The sequence below is a fragment of the Amblyomma americanum genome, chromosome 5 (assembly GCF_052857255.1).
Source record: "Amblyomma americanum isolate KBUSLIRL-KWMA chromosome 5, ASM5285725v1, whole genome shotgun sequence".
In the NCBI taxonomy this organism is placed as follows: Eukaryota; Metazoa; Arthropoda; class Arachnida; order Ixodida; family Ixodidae; genus Amblyomma; species Amblyomma americanum.
The window spans coordinates 173,817,028-173,835,012 of record NC_135501.1 but is presented as its reverse complement, the minus strand read 5'-3'; the positions used below and the strand labels follow the sequence as shown (position 1 = coordinate 173,835,012).

The window sequence follows — 17,985 nt, the reverse complement described above, 5'->3', positions numbered from 1 at the left end:
GATTCAGGCTCACGGCAAAATGCGCAAAGGAGAGAGAGCGCCAAACCCGACTTGTGTAAATAGAAATTTAGAGTGGGGATGCGGCAGCGCAGCCTCGTCAGTGATACTCCAAGCTGCCGAGAGCAACAAATTTTCCTGTTCCAATAATATTTAAGGTGTTCATAATCCGCCGATCATAAAAGTGTTGTGTCTTGCGTGCTTACTAGGGAGAAGAAGAAGAAGAAGAACATAGGCCTTTGCTTAAGAGGGCATCCTCCTGCCTCACAAGTTCCCCTCTTTGGGTACGTACCGTTTCTACCATGAGGTAAACAGCAGCAATAATTGCGGTTCCGTCGCTCGCAGTACGGCCACCACCGGCCCTCGTCCAAAGTGCCCACCACGCCATGGATGTCCGGGCGCTCACCGTGGTTCTCCTGGTCTGCGTTGCCCCTCGAGGTGAGAGTTCCTTCCTCTGTACTCTACCTTAACGTTCTTAAACATTCCCATTCTCTTCCCTCTGCACCTCCCCCTCTGCATGTACTCCGAATATCTTAGTCGCAGTCATGCAAGTCATAAGTGAACATTCGTCCGCGTCACGCACTCGCTGCTGCGAGGAGTTCCTGTGTTCGTGCACTTTGCAAAGAGTGCTATCCACTCCCAAAGTTGTTATGGATGAACCGATTCTTTCAAAAATGCTGCAGGCATTAAAGAGCCTTTACCTTTGACTCAAGGGGAAAACGTGAGAGGTTCGTGCCTATGCCGATTATTATAAAACGCGCTTGTACTTGAGTGTTCTACGGCGTTGACTTCTTTTAAGTTGACACCGAGTCCAACTTCAGGCAGATTTTCATTTTAGTAAAAAAGTATTGCGTGGCCCTTTTTAGCTCTCTTGATTACTGTTCGGCAGCCAGACACGACTTTGTTACTGGGAGAATAGGATCTATAAGCTAAGCATTTTCTACCCTCCACTCAGTTCAGACTGTTGACGTCAATATTTCAAAGGACTCTATAGTTTCCATCAGGCTAGTTCTATAATTCCATTTATTTTCATATGGATTATACGGAGTCAGTATGGAGTGTATAGAGTCGGTATGGACCTTATCAAGATAAGTTGTTGGGCGAGTTGGTGACGATATTCCATGCCTACAGCGCGACGAACCGGACATAGAAGACGGAAACATGCAACACAGCGCTGTTGCGTCCCTGCGGGTTTCCTTCTTCTAAGTCCCGATAGTCACGCTGTGGTCATGGAATGGACCTTATGAAAAGCGTGTATGGATGCTTACGGGTTCCATACCACGTCATGCACACTTTATAGAAGATATATAAAATTTTATAGAAAGTTTATATGTACATTATAGAGGAGCCATATAGATGTCCATATTTTTTCCGCATGATATGGACTCCATATTCACATAATTCCATACGAGCGACTCGTATGGATCGTGATCACTGTTGAGAATTGAATGGCTGTGTAGTCCAGCATCAGTAATCCTTGTACCACGGATCCGTGCGACCAAGATTCTCCTGATGTCCCTGCAGTTTTTTTGCGGAAACGGGCAGTGACAGTACCTTTTCTTTCTTTCTTCGAAATTTTCTTGCTTGTAAAGGACCAGTTTTTAGTTACGGAAGTCTTTTTCATTACAACGCGCTAACCTCTCGACGCAGGCCAACTTCATTTGTCTTTAGAGTGCATTTTTTGGTTTCGTAGACTCTGACACGCCATAGCAAGGCTGAGCAAATGGGTACGCATTTGTGGAGGACTCTGACGTCATATCTACCGCAAGAGGTCTTTAACGGACACTGAATTCTGAACATACGAAATATTTGCCTCTCATCTGGGCGCCGCACCTGTGGTAATTGATCTGGTCATTTAGTAACGCAAACTGAGTTCTCCTCCCAGGCATCGCCGGCGCCTACTACGGCAAGCTCATTGGTCCAGTCACGACTTACGAGCACAGCTTCAGCGCCACCGTGTACGCCGCCAGCGACAGTAGCATCTTCCTCACAGACTTCAACTACGACGGCAAAGGCCCCGGTGCGTTGGCCTCCCCTGAGGCTGAAAGCCTGTGCGCGCCGAGATGGGCTGGCTTTAGTCGGGCGGCAATTCTACTGCCGGTGCACTCCTAATCGAACCACCTATCGCATTTTCTTATGTTTTATTTTGTTTTCGTTTAATTTGGGGGAGATGTCTAACGTGACGAAGGAAACAGGAGGTGGAGAAAAAAATCACCAGCCACAGGCACGGCCGGTCTGTAAGGGGAGCCGCAGCCGCATCCAGTCCGGCCGTGTCACACGAACAATACTTCCCTGATTGACCTTGCAACCACCGCGCAAAGGAAATGGAACAAACCGTTTGAAAAGAAAAAAAAGCGGACTTCGAAGTTATTTGCTTTCTGACTCTGAAAATGCCTGCAGAACTATTCGGTACAGAAACATTTTCTCAAGCATTTCCCCCTAGTAGAGCCGAGCACTAGACCAGCGGCCAATTAGGAAACCGGTGGGTGCCCGGTGGAACAGGATATCGAACCTAGCTCATCCAGGATGCGAGGCGGATGCTCTACCGCGAGACTACCGCTTTGGTCTGTATACGACATATTATATGCCAAGAGGATAACTATAGTTGGAAAACTGGAAACCTGTTCTTGTGACTCATGATTATGGAGTCATCGTTAACTGAATGCTCGAACTACATAAGTTCCCTGCTTCCTTTTCATATTGGAAGGTCCTGTACTTTCCTTATGTTCGGTGCCGTTGATGTTTTTAACCTTGTCGTAGCCAGAAAAATGAACTATTACTGAACAGCCATATGTGAACAATATTCCTCATTTATCTATACCCACAGCGGCCTACTTCTGGGGAGGGAAAGGCTCTAAACTGGACGACCAAGGAGAGCAGCTGCCCGACGAGTTCGGCGGGTTCGTATGACTTTCTTACTTGGAGCAGTGTTTGGGCATTTTTCTGAGTTAGTGGTACCGTTCATCGAACATTGCAAAGCAGTTATGTTGGTGTCAACGGAGCCGCTGGCAACGCTTAACACAACGCGATGAATTAGTTGGCTTTGGCTTGGCTTTCACCGTGAGCGCCCATTGTTATAAATGCAAAGTATAGCTCGCCGTTCGAGCCCTTTAACAGGTGTGTGGAGTACAGTGCATGCCTGACTGTAAATGTTTTACTTTGTGTTTTTCTGTCGCTGTAATCTAGCACACTGTTCACTTAAGCTGAAAGCACCCTGTTTTTTGTTGTTTTTGTTAGGTTCCTTTGCTTGCAGTTTGTTCGGATTTAAGTGACCCGAGCAGAATGAACCATAGTGACGAAGCCTGTCTCTATATAGTGCAGGTGCGTGTACAGAAAATAAATTTGAAACTGAGAAGCTTCCTGCAAGGTAACAACCCTTTAAGCTGGTGGCCTTCATCCCTGTCAGGAAACATCCTCAGCGGACATTGCTTTGCGAGGGCTGCAACCATTAGCATGAAAAGTATTGACTGCAGTTTCCAATGAGTCCGCGCTGTTACCACTGTTTGAAAGCGGGTCGATCTGAAAGAGCGACTAGAATGCTCCGTCTACCGGCCGCTTTGCGTCGCAGCACCAAGATCCTAAAGGCCTACAGAAAGGCGCAAGTGCACCTGAGGCTGCCCAAGAAGATCACTGAATACCGGACTTTTGGGATCTACTGTAAGAAGTTCCAGGTAAGGGATACTCTGTCACACAAGACAACGTTTTTGTCTCGTTGCAATAACTTCTTTATTTCATGCCAGTTTTAAATGGTAAGCTTATATGGGGAAAATTATTGGCACTTTCCTGGGGAGGACAATGTTGTGGAAGAAGGAAGCATGCGGTAACAGTTGCACTCTTCACCTTAACCACACCTTGAGCGAAAAGGATGAAATATGTGTGATATATACATTGTGTCTCATCTAAATGTAACCAAGATTTTAAAGAAGACGGAGTATCCTGAGAGAGAGAAACTAAATGAGTGCTTCAAGAGTTGCGTGCGATAGCCTGCAGTATTTTTTTCTTTCTGCTGTAGGGGTGTGTTTATTCGGTGAACCCAGATGATTCCAGCCGCTCAGGGGAGACTCGCAGCGAAGCGTCAGGCGTGGCGAAAGAGCAAGGCAGCGAACAACTTCTTCGTCCTTGAGAGCGGCAGCACGCGACGCATGTCAGTGGTTATATCGATGAAGATTACCACACTACAGTTTCCCCCCCGGGCAGAGAAGGAGCCATCCTGGCGACTCATGGTGCCGAAAGGACAGACGGATCGTAGTAGGGCTTGATTCGGTCCACATGAACTATTTCGCGTCCACGGCGACGCAAGTCCGCAGATGGCGTAACGGGCTCAACGACGTAGTTCACAGGAGATGTTTTTTGAAGCACTCGGTATGGACCGTGATACCGAGCAAGAAGCTTCTTTGACAGGCCGGCGGTTGTGGCAGGAACCCAGAGCCACACCAGGGAGTTGGGCGTATATGAAGGCGCCTCACCAGTGTCACGATGGTGTTTTTGTTGCCATTGATTTTCCTTTGTGAGCGAACGAGCGAGCTGACGGCATTCTTCTGCATACTGGGCGGCGTCCGAGAGTGGCGTCGATTCAGAAACATCAGGGCGGTAGGGAAAAAGCGCGTCCATTGTGCAGGTTGGCTCGCGCCCGTAAAGAAGAAAAAAGGGAGAGAATCCAGTGGTGGTCTGTATCGCAGTGTTGTACGCGTAGGTTACGAAGGGAAGAACGTGGTCCCAGTTGGAATGAGCGTCGTTGACGTACATGGCCAGCATGTCACTCAGAGTACGGTTGAAGCGTTCTGTCAGGCCATTCGTCTGAGGGTGGTAAGAAGTAGCGGTGCGATGAATGATGCGACATTCTTTCAGTAGGGCCTCGAGAGCGTCGCTCAAGAAAACGCGTCCGCGGTCACTGAGCAGTTCCTTCGGAGTCCCGTGGCGAAGAATCAAGTTGTTGAGAATGAACAAAGCAACGTCTCTTGCAGAGGCAGAGGGTAACGGTGATGTTTCAGTGTAGCGAGTCAGATGGTCTACTGCCACAATAATCCACCGGTTTCCAGCAGGAGTAGTCGGAAGAGGGCCATAGAGATCTATGCCAACGCGGTCAAACGGACGAGCAGGGCAGGGTAACGGCTGCAACGAAACAGAGGACTTCTGAGGAGTTTTTCGGCGTTGACAAGATTCGCAAGCGCGCACGAAATGTCTTACGAAGCGGTACATTCCACGCCAGTAAAATCGCAGACGTAGGCGTGTGTAGGTTTTCAATACGCCACCGTGAGCACATTGTGGGTCACCATGGTACGCAGCACAAATGTCGGCGCGGAGATGACGCGGGATGACTAGAAGCCACTTCCGTCCATCAAGCAAATAATTGCGGCGATAGAGAAGACCGTCACGAATGGAGAAGTGGTGTGCTTGGCGGACGAGCGCTTTGGAGGAATGACCGGGAGTAGGACTTGAGAGAAAATTCAAAAGTGCATTGATCCAGGGGTCATTCCGCTGCTCGGTAGCCATGTCGATAGTTGTAAGAGTCGACATATCGTAGGCACAGACGTGGTCAGACGAATTATCTCTAGGCAATGGCGAGCGGGAAAGAGCATCCGCGTCCGTATGCTTCAGCCCTGATCGATAAATGACATGAATGTCAAACTCCTGGAGACGAAGAGCCCAGCGAGCAAGGCGACCGGATGGGTCTTTCAGAGAGGCAAGCCAGCACAAAGCGTGGTGATCGGTCACAACGTAAAACGGTCGACCATACACATAAGGACGAAATTTTCCGATAGCCCAAATAATGGCCAAACATTCCCTTTCTGTGACTGAATAATTAGATTCTGCCTTTGTCAATGTTCGGCTGGCGTATGCCACAACATACTCGCTGTAACCAGGCTTACGTTGGGTAAGGACGGCACCAAGCCCAATACCGCTGGCATCAGTGTGGATCTCCGTAGGCGCAGCCGGATCAAAGTGGCGTAGAATGGGCGGCGAAACCAAAAGGCGGCGTAAAGTGTCAAAGGCTTTATCGCAGGCTGGAGTCCAGGCGGAAAGGTCGGAGCTGCCGGCAAGGAGCTGGGTCAGAGGAGCGATGATAGAGGCGAAGTTCAAGATGAAACGTCGAAAGTAGGAGCAGAGGCCGATAAAGCTCCGAAGCTGCTTCAGGGAGGTTGGCTTCGGGAACTCTGCAACTGCGCGAAGTTTGGTGGGGTCGGGAAGAATGCCGTCCTTAGAAACTACGTGGCCTAAAATTGTGAGTTTTCGAGCGGCAAAGTGGCACTTCTTCAAATTCAACTGAAGCCCAGCGCCGGCGAGACACGTGAGGACATCCTTTAGGCGGAGAAGGTGAGAAGAAAAGTCGGCAGAAAAAACTACGATGTCGTCCAGATAACAAAGACAGGTCTGCCACTTGAGTCCACGAAGAACAGTGTCCATCAGGCGCTCGAAAGTAGCCGGGGCATTGCAGAGGCCAAAGGGCATAACGTTGAACTCGTATAATCCATCCGGTGTTATAAAGGCAGTTTTCGAGCGGTCATTATCAGCCATCGGTACCTGCCAGTAGCCGGAGCGCAAATCCAAAGAGGAGAAATACTCGGCTCCCTGTAAACAGTCCAAGGCGTCGTCGATTCGCGGCAAAGGATAGACATCTTTGCGCGTGATTTTGTTAAGCCTACGGTAATCGACGCAAAACCGGATGGAACCATCTTTCTTGGTGACCAAAACAACCGGAGAAGCCCATGGACTGTTAGATGGCTGTATGACGCCCCGGCGAAGCATGTCGTCCACGTTGTCAGCAATGACTTGGCGCTCAGAGGCCGACACGCGATAAGGACGCTGTCGTAAAGGTGCGTTTGTACCAGTGTCGATTGCGTGCGTAACGACAGACGTGCGACCCAGAGCAGTGTGAGGAAGGTCGAAGGCAGAAGTGAAGTTCTGTAGAAGAGCAGCGAGTTGATCGCGTTGTGCGGGTGGGAGATCTGCGTCAATAGCTTGTTGAAGAACATCGGGTGGTGTCGAAGCGGTCGCTGTATCGCAAGAGCTGAGCACTCACAGGAGAGTGGAACGAGGGCAGCAGAAAATGGAGGAATGTCTGTGTCACTGGCGACGAGGAGTTTTGCAGGCCGGGTAGGGACGTCACACAAGACGGTATCACAAAGAGGTAAAAAGGAAACTTCCGCGCGGGCGCAGTCAATAACGGCATGATGAGTGGAAAGGAAATCGTAGCCCAGGATGATGTCGTGTGAGCAGCGAGACAGTACAATAAACTCGATGGTGTATAAGACGTCTTCGATGAGAACACGGGCCGTGCACGCCGCTGAGGGATGAATGCGCTGTGATGAGGCGGTGCGAAGCGAAAAGTCGGAAAGTGCGGTGGTCACCTTACGAAGACGACGGCAAAGAGCTTCACTGATGACTGATACGGCAGCGCCCGTGTCGACTAGAGCGAGTACTGCGACGCCGTCGACAAACACTTGAATTACGTTAGTGGGAGAATACCGAGGACTTGAAGAGTTCGAACCAAGCGCAGTTCTCTGCAAAGTTTGGTAATCAGCTTTTATTTAAAATGTTGGCTTCGAGAAAAAGTGCACATTCGGAAGTTGTAGATCATGCTGAAAAACAGTATACTGTAATGTTTACAGCAAGGCACCATTTCTCTAGATATATTACCGGCCTAAAAAGAAAGCCCGATAACGGGTTAGCAGACGCAGGAGCATATCTGGCGGCCTCTGCAAGTGCAAAACCTCGCCGGAGACAGCGCTCCAGAATGAACGGCATTCAGCTCGTATCAGTCGCCTAAGAGACCCCGTCTTTCTAAGAACTTAGTTACGTTTAGGTGGAGGATCGCAGCGGTGGCCTAGTAGTCTGAACCTCCGCCTCGCATGCGGGAGTTGAGGGGTTCGACCCCAGCACCTCCGGGTGCCTACCGGTGATACAATGAGTACAAGCTTTCCCCTGGTCTGGTTGGTGCTCGGTTTATTTAGTATGAAATGCTTTGGAAATGGGTCTTCGACCCCACCTTGAGTAGAAGAAAAATACCTTGTGCCATGGCGCCCATTGGCCACAGATGCCCTTGGGCCATAAAAATCAATCCTCATTATCATCACATTTAGGTGGGACACCCGGGATACGGACAGGAAAGGTTGCTCATATTTCCCTTTTGTTTATGACAACGCATATGTTCCTCAACAAATATGTCAATTTCCTGCGCAGATGAATTTGCCTTGCGCTGTATGGAACCGACTTGCAGATGAAGATGCCTATGCTAATGAGTATGAATATCATCCGCAGAGCGAGTTCGGCAACGTGCAGATACCGGCAGACTTTGTGCTGCCGACAGAACAGAGCCTGGGCAAGCTGAGCAGCAATCATAGCGGCGCAATGGCCGACGAGGTGGTCCTCAGGAACAGCGGCATTATGCTGCTCAAGGGGTTCCACTACGACGCCCAGTGCCCCTGTGAGTCGACGAACAGACTGGCGCATGACAGCGTCCTTGTGTGCGATAAAATTGAACACAGCAACAACAGCAGGTGTCAGTGCCTCCAACAAGAACAGGTGCAGTAGACGAAACGAGAGACGCAAGAAGTGATAGCTGCAGCCGTACCCTCCCTCTACCCCAGACAGGATCCACTCGTGGGTTCACACATGAAGGTTCCGGGGGACGTGTTGCAGATGGCACATCCCGCCGCTGTGAACTGGTAGCTATCCCCTATAAAAATTGTCTATATATTTTCTACAGACTTCTTACAGGCTATACTGCTTTCCTACAGACATTTACTTTCGTCTATTAATAGCGCATGGACTGCCTATAGTATTTCTGCTGCCTATAGACTATAGCCCATAGCATTTGTCTGCAGAGAGACTATACACTTTATTGCCAATCGTCCATGGACATTCTACAGACTGTCTAAAGAAACTTGTGTGAGGGATGTGTCTTTCGACTCCTGTGCCCAAGGAGGCGGAATTGAATCCCGACCGTGGCGGCCACTTTTCTATAAAAGTGAAATGCGAAAACGCCAGTATGCGGCGCGATGTCTGTGCACGTTAAAGAGCCGAAAATTGTCAAAATTAATCCGCAAACTTCCACTACGACTTCTCTCACAGCGCATGTGCAGCTTCGGAACGGTAAACACCACGTACCATGACATACCATACAGATGTGGTGCATACTTAGTGGCCTATAGGTAATCTTGGAAACGCTTTGTTGAACAAGGGTTTGCGAGACGGGATAGTTGACGTTGCATGATGCGAATGAAGTGCACGAAGGCTTCGGACGCTGACAAGTACTCATTCACAATCCGCGCACTTCGTGGGTGGGTTTTTTTCTCGTCTGTGTCCGACATCTTCTTGCGCTGCATTCACAGAATGATTTATTTCCCGTCGGCTAAAAGGTGATCACATGGTACCGGAGTGGTGACTTCATTGCGCTCCTGTTCACTACAAGCGCTTTACTGCTATGAAAACTACAAACTCGCCAAGACCAAGACACATCTGCGGTACAGCTATCGCGTAATATTACAAAGTGCAAAATCGCCCGGTTGCTGTACGATGTCAGTGCAAGCTAAAAACCGAGGTGGTCGAAATTAATCCAGAGCCCTCCCCTAAAGTCGCATGTGTCGCATAGGGACGTTAAACGCCATATAATATACAGTATCATACTGTACCATACCAACTGGAATGTGGTTGGTTCTTGTAAAAACAAAGTGATGTTGAAATAGGCTGGCTTTTCATTTTTTTTTCGCCTTGCCAAGATTATTGGTTCCTCCTTCTTCGTCTAGGATTCCTTTTAGGCGCACACTTCGGGCGTCGTCTGTAGCAGACTGCACCTCAGCTGCAATTTTCCGCTACAACATTCGTCAGTTGTGGTGACTGAGTAAGAAAGGAAAGACACCTTCACTGTGTCAAGAAATTCTCTGACACAAAAATCTCGTTCCGTATGTATAGACCCCCGCGCAAGTGTAAGCTGCCAAAATATAAAAATAAAGATGAGACCACTGCCCATTGTTCGGTTTATTATAAGGTTTCTGTGTTCATAACTCTCCAGGACCTTACAGGTGTCTCAGCTCACGAAAGCAAAACTCTGCTGAGCGAATCGGAGCCAACGGCGTTGTCCATGCTGTTAAATACTTGCTTCATGCACAGAGCCTCCGGACTGAGCCTCCGCTACAGAGATATATTTATTTACTATTTAGCAATGGCACGTCAAATGCGTCCTAGAGGCTTGAAGAAACTAAAACTCAAATCCCAAGACATGACCGCGAAGCAATGGTCCTTTACATCAACCCGAACTCGCATAAGTTTGCCGTGCATTGAATATATTGAGCTCCATTCGCAGTCTTCAGGCTCAAGATTACAGAGATACGCGCCCATGCAGGTTTAGATCACGACGTCGGCCAAAAGGACTGCCCCTTGTTGTCAAATTTCAGAGTGTTCAATGCCTTGTCGCCAGTTTTCAAATAAGCTTCGTGATTTCTGACGTGAATAGCGGGGCCTACACGGCTGAAGCTTTCCGTATGAAGGTTCCTGTTATTCCGAATTTTCTACGCATGGCTCATACGGAAACCATACGGAGCACGCTGAGTCTCTACGGACTCTGCGGACCAGCGCTAGGAGAAAAGAAACATATGCGTTCTCCGTATGACGTCATGCACACCACACGATAGTCACATGGAAGCCTCAGAGAGGGCATTAGAAACTCTACGGAAAATATATGCATTGTATATTTCATATTTTACGGGATCTGCATCGTCATAATCCGTATGTTCGGCTCATACAGAACGTTTCAACACTGCAGTATGCAACACATTGTGTGAATTGTCCACAAGCCGCCCTAGTGGAATGTGCCGTAAGAACCGTACATATGGAATTATACGAACACGAAGCCCCTATGGTGTGAAAAACAAACGAATATTCGTATGTTTTCCGGGCGGTTGCTATATCCTTGCCGCAGTGATTCCGCATTATTTCTAGATTATGTTTATGACGCCATGCGGAGTCCGCAGGAGTTTAGAAGCTTCCGTATGCGTTGTCTGTACTACTCATATGGACTCCGTATGTTCAAATGGTTTACATGTGGGCCACACAGGAAGCATGCAGAATTATAAGAATCATCATATATGAAACATATCACCAGAGAAACAGGCGAATGAAATGTTTTACGTAAAACAACTGGCGCTCTTTTCGCAGCTGCGACGTTCGTGGTGGCCCCGAACACTCAACCCAAGCCGGAAGAACTGACGCATCTCACCTACGACGGCCAGGAGTGAGTAGGGCTATGGATGACCGCACGGTGCGGCGACATTTAGCGTGTGCGGTAGTGGCTGAGTGGCTTTGGCGTTCGGCTGCTGAACATTAGGTCGTGGGTTCGAATCTCGACTGTGAAGTTCGAATTTAAACTGAAGCAGCATGCAATAGACACCCTCTGTGCTGTGCGATGGAAGTGCACGTGAAAGATCCCCAAGGGGTCGAAATGATTCCACAGCTTTCTATTACAGCGCCTTTTTCTCTCTTTCTTCTTTCACTCCCACCTTCCTCCTTTTCCTTCCGGCATGGCTTAAGTGTCCATCTTGAGTGGTCCAATTACTGCACCTTCATTGCCTCGCTTGAAGGGTGTGTTCAAAATGCCAGCGTACCTCACGTGTGTACGTTTTGTAAACTAACAGAAATTGACAGCGTCTGATACCTTAACATCTTTTCAACTATATACTTCATGGTGTTTTATTCAGATGACCTCTATTGGCTCACTGCATGATGCAGCAGGAAAGTCTCCACGATTTCTCCCGGCAGAAATTAAGCTGACGTGCTCTGGCATTTCTCAATGTTTTGTCATGCTAGAATTTTCATTTAGGCACTTCTTCCTACTTGTGACTTCCGTACTAAATGTCTCCACATTAATGAGTGGCGAATAACATGCTTGGTCAGTTCACCTCTACAGTGCTTATATAATCTTAAGGAAGCATTTAATAAATGGCATTGCCATAAATAGAAAATAACTTAAATACTTTTTTCATATCACAAGCACACCTTAGTGCTTGTAATTAAGTGATGTGTTCGGACGACCCTCCCTGTAAAATTTCTTAATGAATATCACTATTTAAGCGAAAAAATAGGATGCATTTCTAACGCATTTTTAAGTGTAAAGAGACTAAGGCGAACTGTTCTCAAGTGATGCAGCAAACAAAAGTGCACTTGATATGATTTAAAAGTAAATTTTCATTGCTAGCGACTAAACTGGCGTGCGCATAACAGATGGCGCACAGGTGCGTTCATGTGCCACCAGATGGTGTTCACTACTACAATGGCACAAAACGGAGGGGCATGGCTAATGACGGTCGCAAAAATCGAAAGCAGATCAGGTGGACTGCCCAGCTCAATTCTGCAGCCCATTTTGCTGCAGAATTTTCAGTGTAGTTACAGGTAGCGCCAAAAGACCTCACACAGGTAATCACAAACGTTAGAGAAAATACGGAGAGCAAAAATAGAGGAAAACTTCGGATGACGATTGGGATGGAGAAAGATGCAGCGTAGTTTTGTAGTAGTTCTGAATAATAAATTCACTCTAGTCAGGAAGATAATACTCACAGCTGTGGCCGCTTTTTGCAAGGCGGAACAACCGTTGCCGACGCAAGGTGCTTATGAGTTCGAGCATGGGGCCATCGTTTCGTGAACTATGGGTGCTGGGGGTCAGGGGATCAAATTTGGTCACGGTTATAATAAGCCCCTTTCTGGCGTTTCAGTGAAGGAAAGAAACCAAAATCGTGCGAGTGATGTGCCTCTGTCATATGAGACACTAATCATGGATGTCGGTCGAGTCCAGGTTGTCATATACGTCCACGCAGGAAGGGAAAGCTTGGGCGTATTGCCAAGACTGACGTGACGGTCCAGCTGCCCGAAGGCCGCCACTGGAACGAGTTCAACTGGTTCTCGTTGTACTGCACTGATACCAAACAGAGCTACGCCGACGTCGCCATAGACAAGGCGCTGGCCGAAAGCCTGCCCCTGCACATGCCTGAAAAGAACGTCTCTCCGCCTACCCCAAGCTCGGGTATAGGATGAGTCGTGTCGTCTTTCACTATCGTTTGTAGTCTTGTTCATGGTTCTTGTAACGAATACCTTTCAACTAGCCCAACTTTAGTCGTTCGGACAAAAGTCGCTTACCCGCCGCGGTGGCTCAGTTTTTAGGGCAATCGACTACTGATCCGGAGTTCCCGGGTTCGAACCCGACCGCGGCGGCTGCGTTTTTATGGAGGAAGAACGCTAAGGCGCCCGTGTGCTGTGCGATGTCAGTGCACGTTAAAGATCCCCAGGTGGTCGAAATTATTCCGGAGCCCTCCACTACGGGCGCCTCTCCCTTCCTTTATCTCTCACTCCCTCCTTTATCCCTTCCCTTACGGCGCGGTTCAGGTGTCCAACGATATATGAGATAGATACTGCGCCATTTCCTTTCCCCAAAAAACCAATTATTATTATATTAAGTCGCTTGGATAAACCAGCAAACCAACTAAAGGCAGCTTTTGGGCTCGTGCCCGCTTACGCAGGCATGGACATCCGGCCCCTGCCCCTGTTGACCGTTTTGGGCCTGGCCGCTGTGGCAGCAGCGGTCACCGTCAAGCGCCGACTGGGTGAATTGTATTCCTTTCCTCGCACTAAGTTCTGCAGCCCATTCGGCTGTACAGTTGGCAGTGCAGTTAGAGGCACTGCCAATGGCCAGGTTGACGGCGCCAAATGCCCTCTTCGTTGGCAGATCTCTACATGAAAGCACTGTACTTGCATTATATCAGGCCCACTAAATGGCAAGAAAGAATATTGAGTTCTGTCTGCAATTGGATCTTACGTATGAAAAAACACGCGAACCCAACTTAAAGAAGTTAAAAAACCCAAGCACATAATGATGATTAGTACTTCATTTTGGAAAGGTCTTGCAGAGTCTCCGACGTAATGTTATCCTGCTGAACGTTTTTAGCTTGCAAACTATTCAGTGTCCTAAGGTAACTTTTGTTCATTTCGAATTTGTATATTTCCACGGCTGGTTTATTCAACCTTCACCTTAGTTTCGTACACCTAATTCGGGAGCAGCTAGTAGCATTTTAACCTACATCTCGCGCCTGAAGGACTACTGCTATCTCCCTACGCTTCATAATGCGTAGGACCTAGAGTGTTTTCTAAGCGTTTCACCTCTGAGAATGCCGTACACATGAACACGGCAGACATCTACACATTTAAAACCTCGTGTGTCTCCAGAGGGGGTGCTAGTTCAACTCAGAACCTCTCTCATATAACGAAGATGCTCGAACAAAAAGCCATTGGTAAATGGGCTGTAGTTATGCGCTTTCACGAGTGCACACAAGACGTACCCACGTGCCTTAGTGTGGACGTTTTCAGAAGCAATCATATTCAGCAACAATCATTTATTTACCCTTGAATGGCCCCTACCGGAGATTTACTTTAGGAGGAGGTGCGAACAAAATGAACGAAGTGCAATCAAATAAATACCATGGTAATACAACAATAACTCAAAACAAAACAAAAGCATCATCAGGCCTATTGTGCAAATTATGACATGAACGTGTAAGGCTTATTTTATTAACCTATTCCCTTTCATGAATATGCTCAACAAGAAGAGGGGAACACCGCTCGACCTCACGCTTTCAAACATTGGAAGAAGTCAGCATTGATGATGCCCGTTGGAAATAGGACATTATTTAAACTCTTATCTGGCCTGGAGGGCAATGTGCCCATTAAATTTGATTGGGAATGAATTGCCAGAATAAATTTAATTCGAATGCTATTTTTTCCTTCTGGAATGAATGTTCTTGTGCAGAACAACAAAATTTTTATTACAGGTTATAGCCATGCGCCGAAAATTATTATTTTTTTGCGTATGGACTTCAAAGACTTTTATTCTTTATTCAGAGATACCCCGCTTTTCCAAAGGGCGTATAAGCAGGGGGGGGGGGGGGGGGGGTATTTTTTAGAGCGTTTGCGACTAACACAACTGAACCCTAGAAAACCTATACAAACACTTTTAGCTTTCGCGGCTGTCAGTAAGTGCTCCATGCAGCTGAGCATCCATAGTTATCACGACAACTCGGACTAATTGGTACACCCCATCGATTTTTATGGCCGTCAAAAGTATTCAGTGCAAGTACGTCAAAGCGCAAGCTGAGGGACCATTTCTTTAAGTCAGATTTTGTCACGCCTAAGTGCACTAGGCAATCGATATTCATATATCTGCGCGGAATGTCGTCGCGCTCAATAGGTTTCTCTCAATTAAAAGTGAAGATATTGCAATAGATTTACGCAGTGTTGGCTTCTAGCCGAGTAACGTACCGCAAGAAGAAAACATTAGCGGGCTATATACGTGGTGTCCGAAGTATTACTTGAACTAAGGTTTTGAAAACAACGGACTGAGAGTGCCGAGAGAGGGCTAAGAGTGCCCTGAATCGTGCTAAGCAAGCCGTCCGTCTTTCCATCCAGCACACAGCTCTGCCTAAGCACACCGTGTCACTTTGGGCTGCCTTTTTGTTACACGAGGCGTCTTCCGCGGACAAAGCTGAAATGGTTTGATGTCCCAATTTTAATGCTATGTTTCCCACTTTTATTTCAGACGGCCCTCAACGCACTAAATGCAGCTGATGACGGCTGCTTAAAGGAACAGTGTGGTAGGTACTTCTTTAGTCATCGAACCACGGCAAATACGCCTCCAGGAATGGTTTCCTTTTCAAAAATCCTGCTCATAAGCTGAGGGTACTCGTCGTTTCGACCCGCATCTTTGGCTCGGTGTAATGGCGTTCCACTGCTGAGCCTTAGGTCACGGGGTAATGCTATAAACAATAAACATAGATTAAATAACTTGCCGCTTATAGCGTGCACAGACATATTTAATAGCTTAACTACGCAATGCATTAACTTTCCTGATGCGATGATTTTTTTGAGCCAGTGCCTCACGGTCTGATTTAACTGCATTAAACGCAATGGCGATGACAATACCGAGAAACCAGTTGAATAGTTTCGCCTAAATATCTAATATATTAGATACCAAAAAAAACATTTCATTGTTATTGGAAACAAACTCGGTACGAGATCTTGCCGTCGATAACGTGAATTTCAAGCAAGCCCTTCAACCTGTGACAAGGCTCTGGGCTACAAACGCACCATTAAAGAACACTACACATGTAGCTCTGTGACTCCTTTCAGGCACTACCCAACCCCTCCCCCCCCCCCCCTTCCGCAACTCAACGTCACCCATACTTATATTCTTCTCAAGATTCACACCAACACCCTTCTTACCCCAGCTCACCTGCATCACTTTCGCATTCGGTCTGACCCCTCCTGCCCCAACCGCCATCCGAACTCCCTTCGTGCCCCGCTTCTTCCTACCTGTAGTACCTGGCATGCGTCAGACCAACTGAATGACCAGCGTGCTCTGGTGCTCCACGCCCAGGATATTTTCAGCGCTTAATATGTCGCTATTTAATAAAATGCTTTTTTTCCTCTCTCTTAGACAAGCCAGCACCTGAAGATTGCAAATTCTCGCAAAAATTTGTAGTATCTCGAATATTTCTCACTTTGAAGATTTCTTATTTCGAAGATGTATATAATATGCATTGGTCGGCAGAAAGGTGTTTCACGTTAGCGGTGGCGAGCTCAGTAGGCACCGAATAGCATTAAGACTAATGCTGCGATTTGAGCTTGTGGCATCACGCGAATGTTATTATTTAAGCTCTAACCGCATTAAGCGATAACTCTCGACGACACTCTGCTCGATGGCTTCGCTCGTTGAAATGAAGGCCGACAAACTACTGTCCCTTATTGCGTCGCTCCGATTCTGGGCTTGCAGAAAATTTTGCCCATCGCCCGGAAGGGGCCCGTGAAAGCAACAAATGGCAGAAGGCACTGCGGGCACATGCGTGGCTCCCGATCTATTTTCCGAGCGAAGCTCGTTTCTCTAGCACGCTTTCAGCCTTGAAGCTGCCGAAGCTTGCCTCGTCGTTATCCACGCATCTAAACAGTTCAGCGAAAGCCTCGTAAGAGCTGCTGAAGAGAAAAGGTTGCTGTACCCGGTACGCTTCTCGCTCATTACAAATCTCAGCACCTCAGAGATATAGTTAGGTGCCACTGTTTAGTGTTCTCCTGATCCATATACTTTAAAAATGATATGTACTACCAAAGAAGGATCTTCATTATCCCTTTATTCTGCTTCATGCTGTTTAAAGAATTAAAAATGGGGTGCTAGTGCAAGTCTACTCGTCTGGTAACGCGAGGTGACTGAACACTGAACCAGCCACAGCCGAGGGACACTGCTGAAACGCGCCGATCTGCGGACAAGTCTCGTCACGTGCTAGTGTGAGAAGATTAGTGTCGCTATCAGATGTCGCGTTGAGAGGAACGTTTCACGCAGTTACCAGTTTAAGGCAGTTTGTTCTTAAGACCATTAAACGTGTCCGTGTGGCGCGTATACTAGATTGTTCTTGACAGTACGGCCGCACTGTGAAGTAGGCGGAAAGGCGAACAATAACTTTATTAATTGAGGGGACTCGCTAAACGTGATGAAGTCGTAAGCTAGCGGTATAATTTGCTTCATGCGCAATCATTGTGAATCATTACTTCATGCAGCCGCCAGGGCATCCACAGTGTGGCTTCATCCGACTGCTTCGAAGTCCAGCGCCGAGCTCGACACCCAGCGTCGCACTTATGAACTGGCAGCGGGCATCGTCCACTGGAGCGGGTCTCAAAAATAAATGCTTGCCTCTGAGAGTGAAATACAACCCCAATCTTCGAAGTGACTGATTACGTTACTACAGCAGAGCTCCTCCTTCCTAGAGCTCGCAATAAAATCATCTACTTGCCGCTTGGTGGCACTGCCATCTGTATGCCGGATACATTTTCAAAACCGGCGCATGGGTGGTGGGGAAACAATACTGTCGGGAACAGGCCCCTTCAAGTAAATCTGCTCCGCTCAAAGAGCATAGCAGATGAAAACGTAAAGCGAAAGGATCACTCTTGTTTGCAGGAAAGCTT

At 47.7% G+C, this 17,985-nt stretch overlaps 1 protein-coding gene and 1 long non-coding RNA gene across 2 annotated transcripts; both read left to right on the top strand.

Moving 5' to 3' along the window:
• The first annotated feature begins 347 nt into the window (after nt 1-347).
• LOC144134362 (protein Skeletor, isoforms B/C-like) lies at nt 348-13,020 on the top strand. Its single transcript, XM_077667286.1, has 7 exons — nt 348-435; nt 1,883-2,017; nt 2,825-2,897; nt 3,566-3,668; nt 8,257-8,422; nt 11,152-11,227; nt 12,804-13,020. The coding sequence occupies exons 1-7, from the start codon at nt 384-386 to the stop codon at nt 13,018-13,020; spliced, it is 822 nt and encodes a 273-aa protein (XP_077523412.1). The 5' UTR covers nt 348-383.
• Nucleotides 13,021-13,501: 481 nt separating this feature from the next.
• On the top strand, nt 13,502-17,649 carry LOC144135315 (uncharacterized). Its single transcript, XR_013315446.1, has 3 exons — nt 13,502-13,586; nt 15,572-15,626; nt 17,581-17,649. It is a non-coding gene; the product is annotated as an uncharacterized LOC144135315 (long non-coding RNA).
• The last annotated feature ends 336 nt before the right edge of the window (nt 17,650-17,985 follow it).

What these genes read in the sequence shown, in the direction of transcription:
- LOC144134362 (XM_077667286.1), top strand. Translation starts at nt 384, where the DNA reads ATGGATGTCCGGGCGCTCACCGTGGTTCTCCTGGTCTGCGTTGCCCCT. An exon ending in CTACGACGGCAAAGGCCCCG is followed by an intron (nt 2,018 to 2,824) that starts GTGCGTTGGCCT and finishes CTATACCCACAG; the next exon opens with CGGCCTACTTCTGGGGAGGG. An exon ending in CTCACCTACGACGGCCAGGA is followed by an intron (nt 11,228 to 12,803) that starts GTGAGTAGGGCT and finishes ACGTCCACGCAG; the next exon opens with GAAGGGAAAGCTTGGGCGTA.